The sequence below is a fragment of the Dunckerocampus dactyliophorus genome, chromosome 17, assembly GCF_027744805.1.
Source record: "Dunckerocampus dactyliophorus isolate RoL2022-P2 chromosome 17, RoL_Ddac_1.1, whole genome shotgun sequence".
NCBI lineage: Eukaryota > Metazoa > Chordata > Actinopteri > Syngnathiformes > Syngnathidae > Dunckerocampus > Dunckerocampus dactyliophorus.
In genome coordinates this window covers 23,443,119-23,470,560 of record NC_072835.1, presented here as the reverse complement: position 1 = coordinate 23,470,560, position 27,442 = coordinate 23,443,119, and the positions used below count along the sequence as shown (strand labels likewise).

Sequence of the window (27,442 nt, the reverse complement as noted above, 5' to 3'; positions counted from 1 at the left end):
ACAGCCGGCACGCCAACAGAAAGCAGTCAGCGCCTCTGCGGAGCCCAACCCAGCACACGTGTGACCATGCCGCACGTTCTCATGTACTGCAATACTGTAATCCCAATATTAATGCACATGACCCACAAACACACATACCGGCCGCACTGCTACAGTTGCGTAATCTGGGCCTCTTTTGCCTTTTATTTCCCCCATTCTATAAATGTTTTATCATGCGTTTCACAGCTTAACTCATCTGATTTGATGTTGCGTGTAAGCGGGAGAGAAGTAGCTGTCAGCTGACATCAAGAAACCCATCCAAACCCATGATGAGAAATGACTCCTTTGGCGTCTGATGGGCAACCTCGTGGTCTGCCAGCCGAAGTAAACACTAAATATGAAGTCTTCTGGAGTATTTCAAGTAATCGCATTCATTCACAGTGACGGCTTTGACTAATGAGGACAGCTTGACATGAATCACCGAGGGAAATGTCCCGAAATTAAAGGTGAATTTAAACCAGGGGTGCCCAAACTTTTCCCAGGGAGGCCACAGAGTGAAGAATGAAAGGATGCAACTTCTGCAAAGCAACACACACGCTAAGAAGTTTTAGATTTGAAGAAAAAAAACGCATCTCAGCTTTGTGATATGCAGCAGGTGAAAAAGCATATTATTAGTATCAGCTAATATAATATAATATCTAGTTGTGTATATCATAGACGCCATTATAACCCAAGCACATTTTCTTGTTTGTTTCTCATACTGCTATGACTTCAAAAGAAACATGAATTTACTTTCAACTTGAATACTGTAGAATCAGCTCTATGCTGCTAAACGACATATTGTCCTCATAATATCCTCATAATATGTAAAATTGATACTTTTTTCCTCATTAGAACACAAATTTATTCCATTTTTTCCATTTCTGCTGGGGCTTTTTGGGTTTGTTTGTTTTTACATGTTCCAACTATTTCAACTGACTTCTTGTATTATGACTTTATTTCCATAATAGTTTTCTTTATTATGGACCTACCTTTTTCCGCTATTTTTTTATTTAAAAAAATGACAACTTTATTTGTTGTTTTGGTTGTTTGTCATGATATCATGACTTTAAAAAAAATAAACATCTTTACCAAAATAGCATCCTTCTCGCAAAGTAACTTCTTGTAAAATTACTGCAGATTTTTCCATTTTTGCTGGAGTTAAATTATGTTTTGAGAATGTGCTGCAGGTCAATAAAAAAAAACAAAAAAAAGCCTTGAGCTGCACTTTGGACACCCCTGATTGAAATGAAAGGAGTACACTTTTGGGGGCAACACACTGTGGTATTTAACCTATGATGTGTTTCACATTTGAAAGATGAGATTCTAAAAGATAGAATGAAATATGACCATACTCACCGCAGAGTAACTACACTCCTTGAGGAAATATACTATTGGAGCATGCAAGGTACTGTACTATTTTTAAGTAACGCGTGTTGCAGTACCCCCCCCCATCAAAAAGTGACAACGTGATGGTTTTTAATGAAAACACTGCGGTATTTGAAGTGACACGATGGCTACATTGCTTGTCGTGACCTTGCAAAGGGCACAGGCTTCAGAATACAAATACTCCATCTCGCATCCCCGAAACGTGAACACCTCTCTCTCTACCCCTCTCTCCCTCTCGCCGTCCATCAGAGTGCAACTGCAACCAGATGGGTTCCGTCCACGACCGTTGCAACGGCACGGGCTTCTGCCAGTGCAAAGACGGCGCCGCCGGGGCCAAGTGTGACGACTGTCTGCCGGGGTACTACTGGAAGCAAGGCTGTTACCGTGAGTCTCCCAGACTGTTGTGTGTGTCCAAATGTCAGAGAGGAAAGGCCGCATCCTTTAGCCCGTGCAAAGGTCTGCAGGAACGTGCCACAATGCTTGTGCAGTTTGTTTAGCCCCGGGGGAATAGATCATGTAGCTCATTAGTGGCATCAGCTGCTCTTTAAATTGATGGCGCTGTCACACCTTAACCCCATTACCGAGAATCACTCTCCTCCGCCATCTTGCATGGAGTCAAATAGACCCTCCGAAACACTCATTAAACCTCCACCTGCACCTGCCCAGCACGGACCGTGTGGTTAGCCAGTTATCTTTAGTCACAGTGTTAGCTCGTTAACTAGAAAGTAACCCACTCGGCATCCGCAATGGTCGACATTAGGTTGGGCGATATGGACCTTAGCACGTATCACGATATCTTTCAATTCAGCGGAGTCTTGTATAAAAAGCTACAAACCTTAACCAATATCATGAAATAGACCAGTTGTAAAGCACATGTACTGATTTATTGCTAAGAAAGTGTGCAATACAGCAAGTGCAGTTAGTGTCCACCAAACTAGATTAGTTAGTGTCTACCAAACTAGATTAGTTAGTGTCCACCAAACTAGATCAGTTAGTGTCCACCAAACTAGATCAGTTAGTGTCCACCAAACTAGATTAGTTAGTGTCCACCAAACTAGATTAGTTAGTGTCCACCAAACTAGATTAGTTAGTGTCTACCAAACTAGATCAGTTAGTGTCCACCAAACTAGATCAGTTAGTGTCCACCAAACTAGATCAGTTAGTGTCTACCAAACTAGATCAGTTAGTGTCCACCAAACTAGATCAGTTAGTGTCCACCAAACTAGATTAGTTAGTGTCCACCAAACTAGATTAGTTAGTGTCCACCAAACTAGATTAGTTAGTGTCTACCAAACTAGATCAGTTAGTGTCCACCAAACTAGATCAGTTAGTGTCTACCAAACTAGATCAGTTAGTGTCCACCAAACTAGATCAGTTAGTGTCTACCAAACTAGATCAGTTAGTGTCTACCAAACTAGATCAGTTAGTGTCCACCAAACTAGATCAGTTAGTGTCTACCAAACTAGATCAGTTAGTGTCTACCAAACTAGATTAGTTAGTGTCCACCAAACTAGATCAGTTAGTGTCCACCAAACTAGATCAGTTAGTGTCTACCAAACTAGATCAGTTAGTGTCTACCAAACTAGATCAGTTAGTGACCACCAAACTAGATCAGTTAGTGTCTACCAAACTAGATCAGTTAGTGTCTACCAAACTAGATCAGTTAGTGTCTACCAAACTAGATCAGTTAGTGTCCACCAAACTAGATCAGTTAGTGTCTACCAAACTAGATTAGTTAGTGTCTACCAAACTAGATCAGTTAGTGTCCACCAAACTAGATCAGTTAGTGTCTACCAAACTAGATCAGTTAGTGTCTACCAAACTAGATTAGTTAGTGTCTACCAAACTAGATTAGTTAGTGTCCACCAAACTAGATCAGTTAGTGTCTACCAAACTAGATCAGTTAGTGTCTACCAAACTAGATCAGTTAGTGACCACCAAACTAGATCAGTTAGTGTCTACCAAACTAGATCAGTTAGTGTCTACCAAACTAGATCAGTTAGTGTCCACCAAACTAGATTAGTTAGTGTCCACCAAACTAGATCAGTTAGTGTCTACCAAACTAGATCAGTTAGTGTCTACCAAACTAGATCAGTTAGTGTCTACCAAACTAGATCAGTTAGTGTCCACCAAACTAGATCAGTTAGTGTCTACCAAACTAGATTAGTTAGTGTCTACCAAACTAGATCAGTTAGTGTCCACCAAACTAGATCAGTTAGTGTCCACCAAACTAGATCAGTGATCAGATCAAACAGATCACACGTGGCAGCATCACATCACCTCTCCAGGCACGCCTAGAAGTGTGCTTTTGTGAGGTACCGTATCTGCCTGATGTGACCGTGAGCTCATAAAAGTTGTCCGGCACAGCCCCCCAATATTGCAATCTGTCCCATCACCGTGTCCCGTGTCCGTGTGGCCGCACTATCAACATCTAATCCCTCTTCGCTTCCTCCCTGCCATCCTTCCCTCAGCCAACGTCTGTGATGAGGAGATGCTCCTGTGCCAGAACGGAGGGACGTGCTCCCAGAACCAGAAGTGCATCTGTCCCCCCGAGTTCAAGGGGGTGCTGTGCCAACAGTCGCGCTGCGAGGCGGGCAAGGACTGCAATGCCGCCTCAGCTCCGCACCCCTCGGCGGTCGCTCTGCTGCTTTGCGCTCTGTTCGCCCGCCTGCTGGCCACGCTGACACCCCGCTGAGCCACGACGACACCGGGAGGAGTGTGTTTACGTGTGTGTGTGTGTGTGTGTTGGGGTGACCCGGAGCGGGGGGGGCCCCATCCCGGTCATGGACAGACCTGAGGCCCTTGCACAGCAGCACTCACTGAAGCTCACTAGCACTCACAAACACCAAGCACACACACGCACACGCACACACACGCACACACTTCACAGGACTGAGCCAGCGTGTGCCCGCGTGCCAGATGGACAAACAGAGAAAAGAAATAACGCAAAAGAGAGATGCTGGCTACAAATATAAATATATATAAATATATAGATATATATCTAATCATACCAACCACTGTTCCCTTTATCCTGAGCCGGAGCAACGTGCATCAAACCAAAAAGCAGAAACACACACACACACACACCTCCACTCGTTCACTGGCTGCACACACAAGGACGGGTTTTCTTTTCTTGCACTCTCCGTGACGGCCGGCGGTCATCGTCAGTGAAAGGACGAGCCCCGGGGAGGCGAGGGGCTCCACACATTCTGCTGCTGAGGCCTACGCACTACATGATAATGATCAAAATACAAATAATAATGATAATAATAATAATAATGATAATAATAATAACCAGGTTTCATTTCTTCTCCTGACTTGGTTTGACATCTGTTGGATGTCTGCTGCATATTTTTGTTGAAACGATATCTTAAGTCGATGTATCTCCCGTGCCCACTTGCAGTCGCTGAGATCCCACGTATTCTAGAACAGCCACGGGTTACGACGGATGTAGTCGCTATCATGGTTGCCATGGGAACGAGTGATCTTCACACAGTATGTACACAGCAAACAGACTTCTACCAAACCTGTAGAAGGCCGAAAGCGTGAAAATACCCAGCGAGCATCGACAATATATGGCATTATTTGAATATTTTTTGTAGAAATTATTTTTGTTTGAAGGTTTCAATAAAATGGAGGAACCAAAACCAAAAAAAAGACATCTCCAACAATTCAAAGCAGCGTTTTCTTCCACCAGGTGTAAATTCTGCAGTAAACATGACTGTTATTTGCCTTCTTTCTGCTACTTTTCCTGTCATGCCAGCATCACGTGGGCACGCTTGAGGATTTCCACCTTCTCGTCTGACAATCACAAATAACTGCTCTCCTGTTTCAAAAGGACAGGTTGATTTTGTAACCACGCCTGAACGAGCTGCAAAGAGATTTTATACGTGCATATCTAGCAGAACTCGTACCAAGGCTGTCCCGGAAGTGGGATGCCCGCTCTTCCGCTGGCTTACAGCCTCTCCGTTGGCGTCAACGGAGAGGCTAACCTCCGAAATGGACACACGGCAAAGATCAAAGTGCAACCTCTGGGGCCGATGACGCCAAAAGAGTTTTAACTGAAAAGCAATCAAAACTGTGTTGCTCTGAAATGCAAAAATTGGAATACGGGTCTGGGAGGGACAACCTGGGCTCTTATGACAACATGTTGGCGGCGCTGCATATCTGACGGGATAACGTGGGAATCGTTTACGAATGTACCACACACTCAATACAGTGTATTGACCAATGAGTAGCAGCAGAATGTAGCACCACTCTAAAGCTAGCACAGTGGAACCTCGGTTAGCATCCGCCCCCGACTAGCGCGTCAACATTTCGCCAATTACGGTTTGCGCGCATTCTCCGGTGAGCGTCTGGTCGTGTGTAAGAACTGTGTTCTTCACTCATTCAATCCCGGCCCCTTCAGTAGCGGCCATCGTAGACGATTCGGACTGATCTTTCAAGGCACACAGATTATTGTGTTGCATGGTTATATCAACATGGAAGCTACCAAAACAAACATTAGACTCTTGTCTTTCATCAAGAAAAAAGGTTTGTTTCTGCTTTTTTCTGTTCTTCAGTAATCAGCAGTTGAACGTTGGTACGTTTCAGGAAAATATCAGTTCCCGACTAAATTAGGAAGAAAAACAGCATTTTTTTGCTTTTCAACTATATCACAACATAAGCAACTCAAGAGAACGATTTATTTACAAATATAACACCATGAGCTATTTACTATTTCCACATTTGGAACTAAACTGCGTGTGCATGCGTGAACCTTCTGCACGCTACACTCTTCCACGCTCTCACACTTCCTCCTTGCTGTCGAGCGTGTTAATACGTGCAAACGAGCCGTGCTGAGCTCTTATCAAATGCACTTTTATGGCTCACAACTGCTTGAAAAGTCACCTCTTTTATTTGCACACTTGCGTCATCACCTCTTTTTACCTCCTGCTAAAAGACGTATAAGTACGTCTTTGGGAGCGAGCGATCGGGTTTTTAAAAAATGTATACATACATTTTTGGTATCGAATGAGTTTGTGTATTTTTCTTTATCACAAAATGTCCTTCCTTGTTAGCATCCTATTAGCTGGCTAAAAAAAGGAAGTTACATCACCCGTCTACGACGTCCACACAAAACATGTTTTTATAGTTTTGCGTTCATAAAACGAGTGTTGTGGATGCCTACAGATGACGATTAAAAGGGCTAAATGAACACTTAAGGTCATCTTTACCCTCGCTGACGTGACTGTTCCCAAAGACACGATGTGGCGGCGGGATCAACCTCCACCACTTCCTGTTTGCAGTCCCGTCAAGAATCCCGTCTTCAGTGAAGTGAAAAGTAACCTTAAATGTGTCCCTTTCGTTCATCCTTTCTACCTACAGTATTTCTATGTATGTTCAGTCGTTTGCTGCATGTTTTAACTATAGAAACGTATTTTGTGGGAACATTTTTGGCTTTCTGGAGCAGATTAATTGGATTTACGTTATTTCCTATGGAAAAATTGAGTTGCTTAGCGTCCGTTTTGGTTAGAGTTGGACCTTCTGAAACAAAGTCATGACCCTAACCAAGGTTCCACTGTAGTAACCTATGACAGTGTCGGCTCAGGGGTGCGAAATAGCCCACTATCTTCTCAAAATCATCCAAATCAGTCACAAGATTGGTTAGCATCACGGTTGACACCAATGTCCGATGCTAGCACTGCCGTCCGACACGGTCCAAAACAGCAATACCGCCCCCTTGTGCCCATGCATGTGACAACTTGACAGAATTCCACGACCACGGCACTTAGTAGAGCGCAGACCTATGACCTTCAGTGGCGTGCGAGTCAGATTATTATTCCCTGGAAAAGCATCTTTGATGCATATCTTACATATTCACACTATGTAGATAAAAAGCAAGCAAACAAAGACAAGAATATTGTTCAATTTGGAAGCAAATATACAGGCTAATAAATACAGGGAACACCTACACATGTTTGAAGTTGCTATTTCTGCAGATGCCTTACATTCTCAACGCTTGGCTAGCATCACTGCTCGCGGGTGTTTGCTAACCATTACTTTTGTCACAGCACTTCTATACTTTCTGTTCCGCCTCTCTCTAATTTGCCTGTTACCAATGTGCGACGTTTATTTCAACCGTTTGTGTTGTCATAAAAGGTGTAGGACAAAGATTCCTTGTTTGCTTGTCTTTTGTCCCTTTGCATCCGTCTCGCTAATTGTCTCTCACGGCACCAATCCGGACGGAAATTCTATTTCCCGTGAGAAACGGCGTTAACGGGGACGACAGCCAGCAACTGAAATAACTGGACGTGTCCAACGGTCCCGCGCCGTGAGAGAAAACAGAGAATACTCGTTGAGGAAGTTGACAAATTCACTTCGGCCAACACAGACAAGAACAAAGACATCTGAAAATGTCTTAACAGCAGAAATACAGGAAGTTGGATGGATTACTGCCGCCTTTCACGCATGATTCCATCCGTGATTTGGGTTGGTAACACAAGGCTTTATGCTAAGTTTCCTCAGAGCCGATGCTGAGTTGTTCATCATCATTGGCAGTGAAGGGTCGAAACGATTTACGATAGAAACGAAGAAATATTGGCAGGCCACAGGGGTGTCCAAAGTGCAGCCCGCAGCAAAAAAAAAAAAATCTGCAGTAATTTTACAAGAATAAAGTCAAAATATTAAGAGAAAAAAGTTGTAATCTAATGAGAAAAAGAAGTAATTTGATTAGAATAACGGCGTAATATCATGACAGAAAACATCCGTCGTTTTAGGAGCATAAAGTTGAAATATTAAAGAAAAAAAATGACATTTTTTTTTTAAGTAGGAATATGAGAAACAAATAAAAATTGCAATTTTTGCAAGAATAAAGTCAAAATCAATGTAAACAATGTAAACAGACACGGTTCCTCACAATGTAAAAAAAACAGCAGAGATGAAAAAACAGCTCTAATTTACAGTCAGAGAAAAAAGTTGTCATATTATGGGGAGAAATAGTGTTATTTTAATTTCTTATATTACTGTTTATCCTTTCAAACTATGAACAACAGCAACATTTTAACATCAACAGCAATTTTACAAGAATAAAGTTGTGATATGAGAAACATAAAGTCGCCATTTTTGTAAAATTGTTATGAGAATAGCATCAAAATATGATGGAAATAAAGAGAAGGGATTTTACAATATTCTCACGTTTTTTCCATTTCTGCTGTTGTTTTTTTCCATAATTTTACAAATATTTCTACTTTTTTCCTGTAATATTATGAATTTATTCCCGTAATGTAACCTCATTTTCCAAAAATTACAACTTCATTGTTTGTGTGTTTCTCATAATATTAGGACTTTTAAAAAAAAGCATTTATCTTTAATATTTCCACTTCATGCTCCTAAAATGACACTTTTTTCTCGTGAGATTTCAACTTTTCTCTCTTTAATATTGAGACTTTATTCCTGTTAAGATTACTGCTGATGTTTCCATTTGTGTTGCTTTTTTCTAGTTTACTTGTTAAATCGTTTTTGAATGTGCCGCTGGCCCCTTTGGACACCCCCCCCTCTTAAACCGCTGTTGGCGAGCTCAGCGGTGGTGGTGTTTAACTTACACCATAGAGCACCTTTAACACATTCAATGGCTGTTTTTTACATTACGTTTTTCAAGCATTTTTTTGTTTTGTTTTGTTTTGTTTTTGACACCTCGTCCACAAATGACTCGCGGTTACGTCACTGTAAGCACACGTCATCTCAACGTGTGCACTTTTGTACACTACTTTTTACTTACTTTTTAACACGTTTTGTTGTGTTTTATATTGGAATTGGATGTTCTGTGGAACCTTGCTCCAAAGTGTGGGGTCATTTTCATTTTCTCTCTTGTCCCGTTGCATATTATTCATAGATATTACACTCGATCCGTGTCCAGCGTCCAGGACTGGACGAGGAACTTGGTCTCCAATGCGGACCTGGTCTCAGGGTACATTTGAACAATGTGTGAGTGTTTTCACATCAATACATCTCCAGGAAACCTTACAGCAGAATACTCATATTCAAAAGTAAAGATTCAACATTATCAATGAATACATTACGAAACGCCTCTTTGACTGCTACAAGTCAACGCACGCACGCAAATGACGTACCTGTGACGTCACCCTCCAGGAAAAAAGTGGAACGTTCAAAAGGTAAGAAGGTGCGGCGTGCAAGTCGGGAACTCTTTCGTCATATCCAGAGGGAGCGCAGAGTTCCAGCAGCAGACTGTGCTTGTTTCGTTGTCAAAATCAAGGCCAACTGAAGCTACTTGGACTAGCTAGCAGTTAGCCTGCTAGCTAGCCAGCAGGCTAGCAATTAGCGAGCTAACTGTGGAATTCGCTTGATGACCGGCGGCAGTGCGGCCAACATCGGGTGATGGGAGTTTCACACCCACAAACAAGTGCACGCATACACTTTCATCTGTCTGACACGGAGGACGTACACTTTTCACTTACACTGTTCATTTTGACGCAGGCCACGCCTCCGACTGTCAGGTGGGAAGATACCGGTAGGCTCTTTTCGTAGGTTGCACACCCACCCTAAAAGCACGTTTAACATTTTTTTTATTCGTCTTGGTATCTTTCTGAAATACCACTTCATGAGAACCTAAGTAGACAATCCTACAATTCAAAGGCTTTTTTGACTGCTGTTGCGACTCATTAGTAAGCTATTGGCTGTCCTAGAAGTCGCCAGATGACGTCCTCGGCTAATTTGCATATAATTGGGATATAATGTAACAGATGCTGTTGGAAAAAAGCATCACCTCATAGGAGACAAAAAAAAGTGAGTAAAAACACCTGAATTACGTTTAGAAGTACAAATAAACTTGATTGTTGGATTGTTAATTAAAAAATTGGCCATCACTTCATCAAAATCAAATAATTTCATAAATAAAAATGTTTCATTTATTTTTTTGTTTCATGTATCACACAACGTTCTCCCGCGCTGGAGCAGAATCTGCAGCTCAATACGTGCTTTCACTTTTCAGAACCCCAAATACCAAAAAACTCTCCGACAACGCCAGAAAAAGCCGCTAGATTTGTCGCTCATCGCTTTTGAGAAAATATGTCGGCAAGCGGGTTTAGAATGACGTTGGCAACACTGCAATTACGACGTCATGATAGCGGCTGTATAGATACTGTATACCACTGGATTTATCTCCTAGACATTTTTAACACTTTGTAAAAAAAGGCCAGTATCCACGTTTCAGCTTATTTTCTTTACATTGTGCCTTTTCACTCTATTGTTCCTCAATGGAAATAATGCATATAGAAATAATCTGTTCCAGGGTCAAACTGTGGCCATCGTGAAACCTTTATTCATGTTTTAAGTCACATTTCAACACTGTGAGCTGCTATGCAAGTGTAAAAAGAAGTTAACCGCTGTATAGACGAGACGATGCACGAGATTGGGTCCATGAGATCGAGACGAGATTTTAACATTCGTTTTAAGAAAAGTACAATGAAAAAATATGACCGGACAGAGTGACAAAACAATGCAGGTGCATCTTCAAAAGTTTATTGTCCCATAAATTGACGCTAAACGATATCATTGTCAACGCCAGATAAAGCAGTGTTATGGTAATACATGAACAACCTGCCGTAGTAATGCAAGATGTCTTCTAATGTCGTCCTTTATCCTGTGAAGTTGCAGAATTGGCGTTTGTGACGTGTAGTTTCTCACAGACAATTTGTACCGTCTGTCAAGCATTTGCAGCATTTCTTGAAATGCTGCCTTTTCACTCTTTTGCTGTGTGTATGCAAAACTGTTTTGCGCTAACTCGCAAAAGTTTTGCGAGCTCTGGACAAAGTTTGTCCCCCTTTTTTTTTTAATCCATCAATTTTTGTCCCCCCGGGGGGGCTCTGTATCTTTTTGCATTGTGAAGCTCTACTTAGAAGCCCCTTAAGATCCGACTCAGCCAAAAGAAAATTCTTGCCATTTTTCATCTGGTCTTAAAATTTTGATCAGGAGTGTATTTCTCTTCACGTCGTACGTTTTTGCTCCATTTTCCACAGTTGGGGGTGGGGTGGGGGCGGGTACGCGTGTAGCTAACAAGCACGTACGTCCTCAATGAGCACACTTTGCATCTAATGAGATACAAAGGTAATAATGCTCACGTTTGATTTCTATTCATGAAAAAAACGTGCTAATCATCACACTGAAAGCTCTCCCTGCTAACACGCTGATGCAACCGTAAAAATAATAACAATGATAACAATAAAGGCACAAACAGGTGCAAGGAAAGAGAGCGAAGGGAGTGAAACAAGGGAAGGAAGTGGAGCTGCAGTGCAAAGTCACCAGACTTTTTCCCTTGGAAGTCTCAGCCTGAACATGTTTGGCAGAAAAAAAAACGCGTTTGAAAGAAGCGAGAAGCCGCCTTCTCTTTGGGGAGGGCGAACACAAAGGCGCCACGGCGTAGTTGGGATAGTGTAACCGTGGTAACACGCTGTACGGCCTGACATTACTTCATGTTTTAGTCGGCGTGAGAATAACAAGAAGGGAAAAATACGAACATCAGGGGGAAAAACAGCCTCTCCAAGCTAAGACATAATGTGCTTGGCCTCCTTTTACTCCAGTGAACTAAAACTTGAGGAATCATAATTACCTCCACCAAGGCAACAGTACGATGTGACGGCAGAAGACGTCGTGTAAGAGAAGATCCCATAATAAGCCGTCTTTGCCTTTTACACGGACCCCAAGGTGGGATGTTATGTTGCTTTCAACACAGCAATGGCGGGAGAAGTGGGTGTCCCTTGTCCGTCTCTGCCACGCCTCTGGTACTGCAGTACCTTCAAAGGTGAAATATTGTCCGGACGACTTCCTGTCCACATGATCTCTCTGTGACGTTTCTCAGATTTTGCATTTTGCTATGCTTCTGCCCTGTGATGCAAATAAATTCGTCCCTCGTTTGTGGCGTTCTATTGCTTCCAGACCCGACCGTGTTGAGTGAATTTCTGCGATGTAGCATTCAATGTTAAAGGAATATTTTCATAGTTAGAGCATAGAAAACTTAAAAGAAATATTTTTTAACATGATTAGAGCCCTGTAGGCATGAAATAACACCCCTATACAGTAGTCACCTTTACACTCCTATTATTCATTGTTTACGCCACATTGCAACTCTCCAGACGGCCGCGAGCTAGCAAGCTAACCAGTTAGCCTAGAATTTATTTCTATTAAAGTCAGGAAGCCAAAAACTTACCACCTTTTTTCATGCTATCATGTGGGACTTTCCATGGCTGACTTGATGCAGTGTGGAGGTAATGTCATGTAAGCTAATGTCTCAGTGTTTTGTGTCATGACATCAATACGACATCCCACTTGTATTTCCATATGTTTTGGCTAATAATAGACACCATTTATTCATCCATTAAAAAGACTGTACAGTCAAATCTCGGCTTTAGTTAGTCATTCATTTCAAAAGGTCAGACGAAAACAGAAACGTGCATAAAGAGAGGGAATTCTTCTCATAGGGAATCATGTCAATTCAAGTCATCCATTCCAGACACCAAAAATATGAACAAAAAGTGGATTTCATAAAGAATAATTCTAGTTTTACACGCAGCAAGCAATGAATGGCTTCCCGTACATCCTAGCCAGGTCAAATTCCACGGTGTTTTTTCACCTTCATCATCAGATTGGTGGGCCCCGTGGCGGGTTCCCTCGCAGGCACATTCTAAAAATGCACGGAAACACGCAGGGTGCTTTGTTTGGGGCGCTAGATTTCACGCAACGATACGGCACAGGGCAAATGCACGACTTTGTTACGTGCAACACTAGAAGAAAACTGAGAGAAGTTTGCAAAAATGTTCACCGAATACCCGCTCATACTGTAGTCGACTTCCTGTGAAAACCTGCTAGCAACACAACAATACAGACCCTTCATGATGTCATCACATTTGAGTCTTTGCTATTGCCTGCCCTGCTATTTCATTTATTCATTTATTTACTACGAAAATGACTAAAATGCAAATAAACAAAGCGAGAAGCGGACCAAGACTTTTGCAGTTTTCCGCCATGTCAGAACAAGACTTTTTTTTTTAAACCACACACAGCAGGGGGGCTTTAAAATTTCTGATTGATGGAGTAAGTTTTGAACGCTGCTAAAGAGCCACGGGGGCGAGGCCTTGGCGGGAGGTGGGCGAGACGCGCAGTAGGCCTCGTTTAAAATGCAACGTCTGTCACTAATGAGATCTGTCACGGAGCTCTTCATCGCCAAAGCCCAGATGGAGATGGCGTCAGTCAGCTGTCGCAAATGACACCTAAGTCCCGCGTGTCACCGCCTGCACGTTGTGGTTCAGTATTGCAAACGCCGACCACCAGATTCATCCTTTTTATTGAACTGCCTGAATACGCCACTTTGCGCTTGAAATTTCACGGCTTCGCTCTAAGTTTTCCGTTTTGTGCTTGAATGCGGCCTGCATTACTCATCAAAAGATATGCAGGCTGACACATTTTTTGCTGAAATTAAACATTTCCCAGCAAAAAAAATGACCAAAGGAACTAAAATATGTTTTTAATATGCATTCAGAAGACTCATTCAAAGACGTGATGCTATGTAGTATTCTGCACTGGTCACTAGGTGTCAGTCATGTTACACTGATGAGACACTAGCCACCACAGGAAGTACTGTCCAGAAAAAAAAACTGAGTCTATATTATGTCTTATTTATGCCCGAAATGGCTCATTTTCTCTTATACTGTCTACTATATGGAAATAGAAATAGAGTATAAAGGTGACCATAGGGGTGTTATTTCATGTCTACAAGGCTCTAATCATGTTAAAACCCATATTTGGAAGGTCGGAAACAAGTTTTCTATGTTTCAACTATGAAAGTATTCCATTTATAGGTACGAGCTCCTGCCTCGAAATTCCCTCATCGCGGTCGGGTCTGGAACCATTTAACCGCGATATACGAGGGATTACTGCATGGGATCAAGACTTTGGCAGATCAGCATCAAATCCATCACGTTTATTTTTAGCTCTCGTCTCTGCACTGGAGCTCTCCTTCCTTCAGCCTCCAAGTGGAGGGAAGACAACAAATGCTGCGCTATTAATGAGCTCCGCTAGATGCTGAGAATTGAAAATGATGAATATTTTATCGCTGCGTTTGCTCAAGCGGGAGGATTTTGGGGCGGACGTAATGAGAGCTAAAAAGACAGCGAAGCAGTAATCCCAAAGTTATCACCTGGATAAGAAGAGCGTGGAGATGGAGGTCAGACTGGGGGGGAAGCACAAGGATTCCAGCATTATTGGCCCTCTGCAAATTAGACAAACAAAATGAAACCTTAGAACATTTCACAAAAACCAATAACAAAAACTGGACGTGTCCCTGAACCCCCAAAAATGTACTTCCTGCATGTCTGCCAGCACGTGTTAGGAACTGTACATGGGGGGAAATAAGTATTTGATCCCCTGCTGGTTTTACAATTATCAACAGTCCAGAACTTTTATGGTAGGTTAAATTCAGGAGAAAAAACAGGAAATGAAGGTTATAAATTACAGTCCGCCCTCGCTATATTGCGTTTTTTTCAGAAATGAACTCACGAATGAGGCTGTTTGGTGGTCGACTACGGTCTATTATTAGTCAAAACACACTGAAATCCAAGTGATATGTATTATTCTGACCACTAGGTGGCAGTAATGTTACATGAATGAGACATGCACCCTTATTCATAGATGCAGAATTTTTAAAAAAAAGCTTCTCCTCCCAGTCAGTGTGGAAGTGGTAAGTTTGTGGCTTCTTTGTTCTTCTTCCTCACTCCTTTTGAAAGCCCTCTCTTAAGGGGGAGTTATATCCTGATGGACGTGCTCCTGTACGTGCAAAAATGGGGAAAATTGCAGATTTTCAAACCTGCAGACAGCATGCAGAGCCTGTATGAAGAAAATCGGGATGCAAATATTTTCTGCGTGCACACAAAAAGGTGGCAAGGGCAAGGCAGAGGAGGAGTGTGTGTGTCGCAAGTTTAAAAGTACATCGTGTACATTGCCCGGCCACGATAGCCGTAGGTGGCGTAGGAAGCCAGTACGGCCATCTTGCAATCCAAGAGAGTGATGCCCACACTCGTACGTCCCCAGTGAGTGAAACGCACGACAGCCTTACATGCCGCACTCACCATGGAAAAGCTACCAACGGAGGGCGAGCGGCAATCACTTGCTCCCTGAGTACGACACACTTGCAACCCCTCTGATAGCCTGCTTTCTCTACGTGCTGGCCACCGCTGGCTGGTTAGCTCGCTAGCTAGTATTGCACAATGACTTTTTCTGTGAACTTCAGTTGCACTTAAGAGGAGGTCAACGTGACCTGATGATTGTGTAAGCCTCGCTTGCATAAGATGTTTTCCAAATGTTCTCCAATGTCCTGCCAAGAAGCTGTGCTTCCAGTGAAGGAAGGAAGGTCATACAAGGGTAGAGTTCTGGTCATCCACATGTTATTGTTCAGAACCCCTATTTTAACTGTGGTTGGATAAGCAACGGGGCCGTCTTGTGTTGCTTGTCACTAGTACACCACACTAAAGTGTGAAGCAATGAATACTAGGAGTGTAAAAGTGACTGTAGGGATGTTAGTTCATGTCTACGTGGCTCTGATCATGTTAAAAAACGTACTTACGTCATAAACGTCATAAACAGGTTTTCTACTTGTTTCTGTCAATATTTTGACTTTATTCTTGTAAAATTACTGGATTTTGATTTATTTTTTGTTTTCTTGTTAAATTCTACTTTTACAATGTGCCACGGGCCGCAACCGCCCCCCCCCCCCCCCCCCCCCCCCGGGCCGCACTTTGGACACGTCACTAAGACAGTTACGCTACAAGCCTCTGCCTTTTATTTGTTTTAAATGTGAGTAACCGACCATGGAGCCAAAGAGAGTGGCAGGTGCCGTAAGCTGCAAAGGTCACAAGGCATCAATGTTACTGCTTCACTTCTTTTTACACTTGCAGGACAGTCAGGCATGTTAACATGTGATTCATGCTGTGATTGGACGCCTAATAAAGCTTTCTTATGGCGGCCATAGTGTGACCCTGCCACAAAGTGTTTCTATTTCCATGGACGCTTTGTTTGGTTTGGTTTTGTGTTGAGATGTTTGCTCCTGTGGGAGTGGTTTGTATTCATCGGGGGGGTTTCCTTTATTTATTGGTGTCAGTGTAATCATCCAACGTTTGTCATCTCCTGCCTGACGCCAAATTGATGAGGGTGAGCTTGTACGGGAGGTTGTGGGGCAGTGGGGGTCTTTTTTTGTATTCCATGAATATGATGAGTAGAAGTTGGCAGTGCAGAAAAAATACAAATAAGTTGTGTGCAAAAGTCACAAGCACTTTTTCAGCGCTGTGAAGGTGAGTTCAAGGTGAAAGGGTGAGACTACTTGGACTCCAGAACGGTGGCTTCAACAAAGCCAAAAAGCTCCAACACAGGTGAATATTGATATCAATAAGCTGACAGAAACAAATCATTTGGATTTGAATCTCTTATAGATCTAGGCCAGGGGTGGGCAAACTACGGCCTGGGGGCCACATGCGGCCCGCCAAGCGTTTGAATCCGGCCCGCCAGTTGCTTCCAAAGTATTTAAACCTTAAACATACAAGCTGGCAACATGGCTTGCAAGTAGTTAAAGTCAAGCTGAGACAACCTTTTGATGGTTTAAATAGCTTTTCACATACAGCGATACCTCTAAACTACCTCGAAAAATATGTGACACACAATTTACTGTAACCTCCCCACTGCACTGTCCGCACAGTAAAAAAGGAGGGGCGTTCACATATTTTTTAATAGTCAATGTTTCAGCGTTCATTGTTCACATTGTATATCACATCCTTAATTCAGTAGAAAAAAAATGTAAAATTCAGTTGTTGTTTGATGTGGTCTGATGTTTAAAGTGCCCCTAGCACATTGGATGACACTAATTCCAAGTGGACTGTCAGAATTATAAGCGTAAAATAGTGTGCATGTATCAAATATATAGTCTGGCACCCCCGGACAATTTTTTTAAGTCATTGCGGCCCGTGAGTCAAAACATTTGCCCACCCCTGATCTAGGCGCTATAGTTCCTAAACGTCACACTGGCCTCACTGTCAGGCAGAACCAAATACAATCACAAACTGCTGTCATGAACATCTAGAAATGTTTATATATATACAGTATATCAGGTTAGATGTTTTTATTCTATGATTTGTGATTGGAGCACACAAGACCTCACTATAAAGACAAAAATAATTCCATATCATAAAAGAACTTGATCATATTTTGCTACGGAACACACTCATCATGACTACAAAAATGTTGCCTAGTTAAGAAAGCAGTCTCGGAATGTGATGGTAATTACTCCCTGGGTTCATATTTTTAAATGTAGAATTGGTCATGAAACCTCACCATAAAGCAAAAATCATGCATAGAATAAAAGAAAGAACAAATTGCTCCATCACTCTCGTTGACATATTGATCATGATCCCAAATATAAAAATCAAATATTCTTGTCAGTTAACAATAATTACTCTCGTTACATGTTTTAATGTACAGTCAAACCTGTCTATAGCGGCCACTAAAGGGAAACGGCAAAAGTGGCCGTTATAGACAGGTTGGTGGCCATTTTGAATTTGTGCGCACATATTAACATGTCTGTGATTAGAAGCTTGTTGTGTTTGCAGATACATATAATTATACTGTTACATGTTGACCAGTAGAGGGCACTGTGGGACTGCGGATAAAAGTTGTAAAGAAATACTAGGTTGATAAACCGCTGTTAATTAAGCGATTAAAGTGCATCGGCGACGTGAGTCTCTCCTTCCCCACAACAAGGGCATTACAGTATTGACACACATTGTGCACATTGTCTCACACCAGGAAATAAACGGTGTCACTGTCTGCAACAAGCTCCAAAGAAGACGGCTTTTTTTTATGTGGAACAACTGACAGTTTGTGTGGATCTTGTGAATGATTGTGACTGAGCTAGGACTCAGTAATTAAAGTCTACACACGACGGCTTCACTGATTGAAAAACAAAACTTTTTCGTGCATGAAGCTTCTACTTGAGTTGGTAATTTGGCCGCTATATGCGGTCAGATATTGACCAAGGGAGACAAAATGGGTGGCCGCTGGCCGCGTTGGACAGGTGACTGCTATACACAGGGTCTATAACATGTACATTTGCTGGGGGGGGATTTTTCAGTGGCCGCTATAGGCAGGTGGCCGTTCTATAAAGGTGGCCGCTAAGACAGGTTTGACTGTATATCCTACAACAGAGTATTAGAGCCACACTGAAAAAAATAATCTGAGATTAGTCCTAAATTTACCATAATAAAGTTGAAAATTAAGGAAAAACGGGGGACTTATGTGACCTTTGGCCTTGGGCAACTTTCATTCTCATAAATATACGTTTTTTCTTGTACATTCACAACTTTATTATCATAAATGTACATTTTTCTCGTAAATTTACGACTTTTTTTCTCTTAAAGTTACAACTTTATTCTCGTACATTTACAACTTTAGGTCACACTTTACAATAAGGTACACAAAAATACAGCAGTTACTGAGGAACTAATGAAAAGCTAAGAAGTAAATAATGAGGAACTAATGACTATGGCAAATCAATTTAGACTAATCACTGAGGAAATAATGAAGAACTAATGAGTAACTAATGACTATGGCACATACATTTAGACTAGTCACTGAGGAACTAATGAAGAACTAATAAGTAACTAATGACTATGGCACATACATTTAGACTAGTCACTGAGGAACTAATGAAGAACTAATGAGTAACTAATGACTATGGCACATACATTTAGACTAGTCACTGAGGAACTAATGAAGAACTAATAAGTAACTAATGACTATGGCACATTTAAACTAGTCACTGAGGAACTAATGAAGAACTAATAAGTAACTAATGACTATGGCACATACATTTAGACTAGTCACTGAGGAACTAATGAAGAACTAATAAGTAACTAATGACTATGGCACATACATTTAGACTAGTCACTGAGGAACTAATGAAGAACTAATAAGTAACTAATGACTATGGCACATACATTTAGACTAGTCACTGAGAAACTAATGAAGAACTAGTAAGTAACTAATGACTATGGCACATACATTTAGACTAGTCACAGAGGAACTAATGAAGAACTAATGAGGAACTAATGACTATGGCAAATCAATTTAGACTAATCACTGAGGAACTAATGAAGAACTAATGAGGAACTAATGACTATGGCACATACATTTAGACTAGTCACTGAGGAACTAATGAAGAACTAACGAGTAACTAATGACTATGGCACATACATTTAGACTAGTCACTGAGGAACTAATGAAGAACTAATGAGTAACTAATGAGTGTTGGTTAGGGTTAGGTAGGTTAGTTCCTCATGAACTACTGTAATTTGGTGTAATTGTTATTGTAAAGTGTTACCCAACTTTATTCTTGTACATTTACGACTTCATTCTCATAAATGTATTCTCGAAATAGTTTTTCAACGTGGCCCTAATACTGCGTCATAACATACTGTATTTATACAGACTTAGTCATTAAAGCAAAGATAATTCAGCATACACATCGCTATATCTCTGTCATGAGCATATTGACAATAAACCAAAGCATACAAATGTTCATCAAATATTCTTGTCATTTTACAAGAATTGTGTTTATATACAGTATAATTAGTAATTAAACCTCTAAACGTCCCCACGACAAAGCAAAATAATTATACATGATATGTTAATTATATATAGAAATTGCTGATGCACAGTATTGCTACATCATGGTCATGAATATATTGATAATGATTGAAAGTTGTAAAAATGTTACTCAAGGTAATAAAATAATGTAATTTTACAATAATTACTCTCAGCATTAAGATTTTTGACATATATTTATATATCACTGTTAATTAAACCTGTCAAAGGCCTCACTAAAAGCTAAACTAATTCAATATAATAAAAGAAATTAACATACAGATCATTATTAAAAATTCTAAAAATGTTACTCAAGTTCTTAAAATTTTCATTTCTTTCTCAGGGTTTGATTTTTTTTATTATTATAGTAGGCGGTTTATCTCTCAAATGATGCATAACAATGCAACATGCTTATTTCTTTTTTAAATGACAATATCCTCCATATACTTTCCACTCTTCTCCAGGTCCGATGGATCTTTCTTTTAGTCCCATGTGGCTCCTTTGGTAACAAGACGGTTGCCGTGGTAACCAGCACACAAAAGATAGCAAAGGCTGACTCGGAAGCAGATGACAAAGCAGGGAAAAGGAGCCTTAAAGATGATAAAGAAGAATTATAATCATCATGGTCGTCTGATCCACGCCACGTTTAGATGCATTTCAAAACTACTTGGGAGAAGATGCACAAACCTCAGAGACTCGTCTTTCTAAAATGAGACTAGATTTGTCTTTCTCTTTCGGAACATAATTCAAACACAGGCGGCTTCCAAGTATTATGAAAATGAATGCTGTTGACGTGAATTACACACTTCAAGGTTTTAAGACGAGTTGAAAAATGGCAACAATTTACATTTTGCACTGTTGGATCTCCATCGTTCCATTGAAGGATCATGATGGCGCCCCCTCCGCTGTGCCATATGGAAAACATCTCAGGTGGGATCTCCTTGTCATGCCAGTAACACTGGAAGCAATCAGGACCGTCAACAGAGAAGAAAACTTTCTTCCAGCTTTCAATGTTCCATGTTTGGTGCTTTCCTGCAAATTCCAAAGGGTCAATTTTGTGCTCAACAATCAGAGCTCAACAATCCCACCACAGTCTGAGAGAGAAAGCTTTTTTGCCTTTGCCATCAAGAGATCATGACAGTGAGAATACCTGACACTAAATCACATTCAATACACTTCTTTTGGCTTTTGAAGGGGGTGGTCTTAAAAAAAAAAAAAGCTGCATTTCACTTCAATGTTTTTTTGTAATAAATTGCGTACTAAATGTCTCACTCCCATTTCCCATTTCTTCTTTTTTTCAGATCCAACAGTGCTGGTCTTAACATTTTGGTCAGGAGTCTATTTAATGTACACAGCTATATTATATATATATATATATATATATATATATATATATATATATATATATATATATATATATATATATATATATTTCTATCTACATGCTGCTTTAACCAAAAATGTACTGTTGAGAATTGAACATGTCAGTCATTACTTTGCTCGTCATTGACGTCTCCGTTGAACATTTGGCGCCACCTAGCGGCCGTCGTTCGAGGGCGCCAAGTTTCTATTGATTTGACGTACAAACGCGGGAAAAACGTTTTCCCATGAGGAGTCTGATTTTAACCTTATTTAATGTCACTTTGAGCATTTTAAGTGACTTCTACTGACGACAACGTGTGACTGCAGTTGCATGTCAAGTTAGTGGACAACATCCAAGTGTACATAAACACGTTTATTCGGCTCCATAAAGGTTACACATGAAAAAAAAAAACACAAAAAAACCCAACCCGAAGAGAACTGCTTCCCTTTGTGGTGCTAATGATATGACATTCTCATCATTATCACGTGCTACAACTGACCTGAGGCTTTTTTTCCTCTTTCCCTTTTTTAAAAAAAACGACACCCCCCCCCCAGTAATGATGCTCCCTACATGATATGGAATGTTGTCTTGGAAACACAGGTTAAGTGTTTGTTTCCAGGCTGCTACGTTGTCACGTTGGTCCAAAACCAAACCACCTGCAATGGAAGCTGAAGTAGAAACACACTGTAGCTTTCCGTGGAACTAAATGGGAATGAGCTGGAATAAAGTGGACGTTTGCATTGCTTAGGTTGGTCTATGAATGAATGAACACATTTTATGTTTAAAAAAACAAAACAAAAGACATCTTGCAGCATTTGGGGGTGGGGGTGGGGGTGTATTTTACACATTTTCTCTCAACAGGCCAAAGTCAAAACACACACACACAGAAAAAAATAAATAAATGGCACCCAAAATGAGTCAGATATTTCTGATGGTGTATTAGGGCCACGTTGGGGGGAAAAAAGCAGAAATTTGAGAATAAAAGTAAATTTATGAGGATAAAAAAAGTCCTAATATTACCTTTGAACAAGGTCAAAGGACACACGGGTCCCCTGTTTTCATAGCAGTCTCAGGCAATACCTGTCCCGACGGAGTATTAAAATAATCTGAGATCTCAAGAATACAGTGGCAAATTTAGGAGAAAAACTTGCATTAAGGGAATCAAAGTCATAGCTTTACGTGACAGGCATTGCCTGAGACAGCTATGACGAGTGAGATGCTAATCTGTTTGTGCTCACCTGCTCCGTTTGGCTGTCCCGTTATAAATACAAGCTTGCCTGAAGCAAGAGGAAATGTTTCCTTCTTTTCTATTTTCCCTCCGACATGTATGACCAGATGAAGTACAACTTTTTTTCCCCCCTCGCAATGTCAAGTTTATTTTTCCTCAATGTGGCCCCAACAGGTGTGGCGTAGATATTAGCTCTTGCTTGTGACAAAGCCAAATGTGCACCAGGACTTTTTTTTTTTTTTTTTACGTGATATGTGCAGACTTTTCCACTTGATTCATTCTCACCCAAAGTGTCCAACTCCTCAGTATTTCAATTCAAAAAGCCTCGAAGCTAAAAACAAAAAAAAAAAAAAAAAGAAAAAAAAAGAAGAAAAAAAAAGACCCAGTGGGAAGGTTTCAGGACTGGGACACAAAGCAAAGACTGCTTGGAGAAGAAAAAGGGGTGTGTCCTGACGTGTAACTGGTATTGAGAAAGTGCACTTTATACGTATATCGCAAGTTAACCAATTTGAGACATTTTGTAAAATGTGGCCCCACCTGCCAGGGTACAGTCGTCCCTCGCTGTATCGCGGTTTGACGATGGCCTATTGTTACGCCTGTCACGATAATCAACTGATCACACATCAATTAATCGCACGATAGATAAAAGAACTCGATCATTTTGCCAGCCTTGATAAATTGACATGCGCATGCATGTTTGTCTTCCTCCTCTCTCTCTCAACACCTGGGTGTGTTGGTTCTACAGCAGAGTGAGCGAACCCTCCTGTCAGTCATCCAGTCTCTTTGTCCCAGTGAGTGGAGGCGGGGCTGCTAGCGAGTGCTGCGGCCTGCAAGTGAGCAAACGCAAATATGAACAAAGGCACAAAAGCGATGGTTTGTAAGGCGAACGCCACAGTCCCCGTATGGGAATGTTCCAGTTTTAAAGAGAATTAACAAGCATGAACACGACGAGCCGACATGTTGCATTTGCTGGAAAAGTAGATATTCTATTTATTGTTTTTATTGTTGTGTGTGGTTTTGATTGGAGTGTTTTTTTTCCTTAACAGAGACAGGGTTGATTTTTTTTTTTATTGTTTTTGGTTACCATTTTTATTTAAGTGCAATTTTTGTCCATTTTTTTTTCTTTGGGTTTTTTTTGTCTTTCTTTTTTGATGTATTATGTTTTTGACATGCCAATTGCAATGTTAAACATTCTCTAAAGAAATTAGCGTACTGGCGATATTATGCCCTATACTGTATTATCATTGCTTCCATGAAAAAATGGCCTCAAAATAATAGCAAGCAATCATTTGTAGGACAATTATCATCCAGCAAAATGTGTTATGGTGACAGGCCTGCCAATTATTAGTCAAAAAATACTGAAAGACAAGTTCTATGTGGTATTGTGGTCACTAGGCAACAGAGACATGATGTTAGGATACATGACCTTTCACACTGCATGGATACTGACTACTGGGCCAGCAGAGCTGAGCTGACATGCCATGGCTGAGGGGTTCTCCTCTCATTCCATGTGGAAATGCTAAGTTTCTTTGTCCTTCTTCCCCTAGCCTGACTGATGTGAACAAAGAACAATGGGAGAGTAAAAGTGACTATTGGGGTGTTATTTCATGTCTCGAGGGCTCTACTAATGTTAAAACCCGTATTTAAAAAGTCCTAAACTGTGAACCATGAAAATATTGTTTATTAACATTGACTCTTACTTTGCAGAAATTCACTTCTCGCAGTCGGGTCCGGAAACAATTAACCACGATAAACGAGGGACGACTGTATATATCAAAGAAAAAAAACATGCTGCAATGACGCCTGTCATGGATTTGTGTAGGTTTTTTTATTTTTTTAACAAAGCCTCCATGTTGGCTCTTTGATTCCGGTAACCGTCAGCGTGCGTTGAGTTAAAAGGTAGATATATATTAATCTATGGTTAAATAGTTAGCCTCTTGCACAGTCTTGCATGCACCGAGGAGCATACAGGCAAGCTGCACAAGGACGAGATGTGAGGACGCGCTTTGTGCCCTTTTTCTACCTGGCAACTGCGTCAAGTCCAGATGTGACTAGTCCAGTGTGTGTGTGTGTGTGTGTGTGTGTGTGTGTGCGCTTGAGATGTGTGCTCACAAAAGAAGCCCAGCGCATCACTGAAGTTTTGTTCCGAGCTTCCGCTGTCTGTTCCTGAAGAAAAAGGAAGAAGGGAATGCTGAGAACAGCTAAAGGTGGTGCCCTTGTTGCGTTATCACCACCGCGACCTACCTGGCCTCCGAGCGGGTCACTGTGTACTCAAACCACAAGATGTTGGGAATCAGGCTGGTGTCGCGCACCAGGAAGTACTCGGACACGGGCCTGCAAGGCGGCAAGGAGGAGAGTGTCAGGCTTCGCCGGGCGTCCCCGCTGACAAAGACAATGTGGGTCACGTCTTACCACGCTGCTATTTTGGGGAATAACGGGGTCAGCACCTCTTGTGTCAGGAAGAACCAGACGATGCCGACGGTGCTGCCGGCCACTCCGCCGTAGAACACCTGACTCCAGGTGTGATACAGCAGGTACACCCTGGCAGCAGACAACAATGCTGCAATTACTTGTCCAACATCAGGAAATACAAATAACAAGGGAGGGTGCAACCGCTGTGCATTGTGCTTTCTTAGACCCCTATATAGACAGGAAGTTCAGTTTTCCCCACACATTCCTCTATTTGTGGCAGCCCACCACAAATAGATTTGGTGCTACCTGTTCCACCCTCGCTCATCATCACATTATCACGGAACTGTCTGCAAATGTAGCTTGTCCTCACAACTCCGTACAGTAGGTGACGGTACGCATCGAACGCCGTTTCACGCACCTGGTCTGCCAGAGAGTAAGAAGATGTAGCAGGAGGGATTGCTGGGATTTAGCCAATATTCAGAGCGAGGGTCAGGCATCAAGTCTCGAGGGTGGATGGGAATCGGCACTAACATTCCGATTCTCCCGGGATTGTTCAAATCTTTTAAATTCCTAGTTTCGATGCACAGTCCGCCGACCAGGAGAAATAGCCACCATTCTGGCTAGTACAGCACTACTTCTTGGCTGCTGGAGGCAAAGTTCCCCGCTGCTACAAGAGGTTCCGCTGTACTTTAGGCTGAACTCAGCGGTGAAAACTAGGCTGGGGGCGTGTGTCTCACCTGCTGTATGAGACTGATAAGGCGATGCCCAGCAGGACGATGGACAGGATGTGTCTCCAGAGCAGGTCCACACATCGGGCATTGTTCGTTTGATGCATTCTGAAAAGAAAAGGAAACTAAGAGGGGGCCGGCGTGTGCTTGCAAGTTTCTACACATATCATGTCCATCTACACACACTCAAAGCAAACATATGGCACTAATTATTGGAATTTGTGCCAACTGTGGCGCTCACCTTAAATAAAGGAAAAGAAAGAAGTAAACAACGAAGAACCAGATGAGCTGCGAATGACTGGAGGGCATTCCGTAATCCGAGCTCAGCAACGAGTGAGCTCCTTGAAGACAAACAGCTGGAAGTCACTGACTGTTCATCCTTTCAGGCACGTACCCCGTTAAACGCGGCGACCGCTAGTTTTTACTTTGCTCACCCGCACATGGCCGCGGCTCTCTGAGAATGCGCTTTAGCGTCCAGTTCAGTCCTTCATTGAGGAGGAAACCGCTGAAGAAGGAAATCTGCAGAAACAAACCATGAAGACCTTTGTTGAGAACAGTTACGTGCGACCTTGAGTGGGAATTTTTGTGACAAGCACCAAAGCGAGTGTACTTCTTACCGTGTGAAGCTCCCGTTTAAACATGATGAGCGTAATAAAGCCCACAATGATGGCAATGGGAAAGAGACTGATGTAGGCGAGCACCTGTCCTGTCAAATCATCTGCAACAAGGAGGTACACAGAAATACTGGAATAAAACACACTACACTAAAAAGCTCACTATACTTCCATGGTGATCAAGATACAGATGTGAGCATAGTTTGTTAGTTCCCAACGCTCAGAACGTGAACATCCCTTCATTAAAGCATTAAAAGGTATTTATTTCATTGTCAGCGTCATAGCACAAACTCAAGTGTTGTATTCTAGCAATGCTAACAATATCGGGCCAGTGAGAAGTTAAGCGTTTAATGACGCTAACACACACACACACACACACACACACACACACACACACACACAAAACATGTCATAGCTCACTTTTCACAGTGTACTAAATGCGTGAACGGTTAATGGTGTGTGACATAGTTGTTTATTTCATTACTATCAAATAAATGCCGATGTAAACCGAGCTAACAAGCGAGTTAGCTAGCTAGCTAGCTAGTTAGTTACACTTCATTGTGGCCACAGTCACCGGATACGCATGCGCCCCGTCTCACAATTTAGCAGCCCGGCTGACGTTGCCCCGTCTGTGCACTGTGCACTGGCTTTCACTGCGTCTCACTTTTTAGCAGCCACATGGGCGACAGTCGTTGCCATTGACTGGCGACTAAACGGAACGCGCGGCCTGAAATGACAACACGCTCAAAGCAAGCCGTCGCCAAAAGCTTCGCTCGACGGAGAGAAACGTTACTCATACGCACCCTCGGGAAACTCGACGTGTGTCACCGATATGGACCGCCATCGGGGTGGTGCCGAGCACTGCTCTTCCAACGCCATCTTACCCGGACACAACCGGGCGATCACTGTAAGCCACGCCCCTCGCCCTCGTCCAGCCAATGGCGAGCCGTGACTCGCCTTCAAAGGAGTCCCGGCAGTTAGTGAACTGCCCAATCAGCAAAGAGAGAGAGCTCGA

At 41.9% G+C, this 27,442-nt stretch overlaps 2 protein-coding genes and 1 long non-coding RNA gene across 30 annotated transcripts in view; 1 reads left to right on the top strand and 2 right to left on the bottom strand.

Annotated features, from left to right (window-relative positions):
* ntng2b (netrin g2b) overlaps window positions 1-7,562 on the top strand; it is a 75,580-nt gene extending 68,018 nt beyond the window's left edge. For all 24 annotated transcript variants that reach the window (XM_054758171.1, XM_054758189.1, XM_054758183.1 and 21 more), the window contains 2 exons: window positions 1,657-1,791; window positions 3,879-7,562. In XM_054758171.1, coding sequence (XP_054614146.1) covers window positions 1,657-1,791; window positions 3,879-4,102 — 359 coding nt within the window. In that variant the 3' untranslated portion in view covers window positions 4,103-7,562. The remainder of the gene's footprint in view (window positions 1-1,656; window positions 1,792-3,878) is intronic.
* LOC129170530 (uncharacterized) overlaps window positions 1-10,008 on the bottom strand; it is a 65,598-nt gene extending 55,590 nt beyond the window's left edge. For both annotated transcript variants that reach the window (XR_008566627.1, XR_008566626.1), the window contains exon 1: window positions 9,519-10,008. This is a non-coding gene — a long non-coding RNA (uncharacterized LOC129170530). The remainder of the gene's footprint in view (window positions 1-9,518) is intronic.
* A 6,215-nt stretch (window positions 10,009-16,223) lies between these two features.
* Window positions 16,224-27,385, bottom strand: dolpp1 (dolichyldiphosphatase 1). Of its 4 annotated transcripts, XR_008566625.1 has the most exons (10): window positions 27,231-27,385; window positions 26,431-26,531; window positions 26,248-26,332; window positions 26,055-26,154; window positions 25,823-25,921; window positions 25,086-25,214; window positions 24,918-25,007; window positions 24,786-24,839; window positions 20,930-21,114; window positions 16,224-20,672 (listed from the first exon to the last, which is right to left on the bottom strand). XR_008566625.1 is itself a non-coding variant. In XM_054758259.1 (9 exons), the coding sequence occupies exons 1-8, from the start codon at window positions 27,304-27,306 to the stop codon at window positions 24,803-24,805; spliced, it is 717 nt and encodes a 238-aa protein (XP_054614234.1). In that variant the 5' UTR covers window positions 27,307-27,385; the 3' UTR covers window positions 17,047-20,672; window positions 24,786-24,802. The 4 variants fall into 4 exon arrangements, 3 of the variants coding, with proteins under 3 accessions (XP_054614234.1, XP_054614235.1, XP_054614233.1); XM_054758259.1 differs by lacking the exon at window positions 20,930-21,114 and having other exon boundaries at window positions 17,047-20,672; XM_054758260.1 differs by lacking the exon at window positions 16,224-20,672 and having other exon boundaries at window positions 20,679-21,114.
* Between the last annotated feature and the right edge of the window lie 57 nt (window positions 27,386-27,442).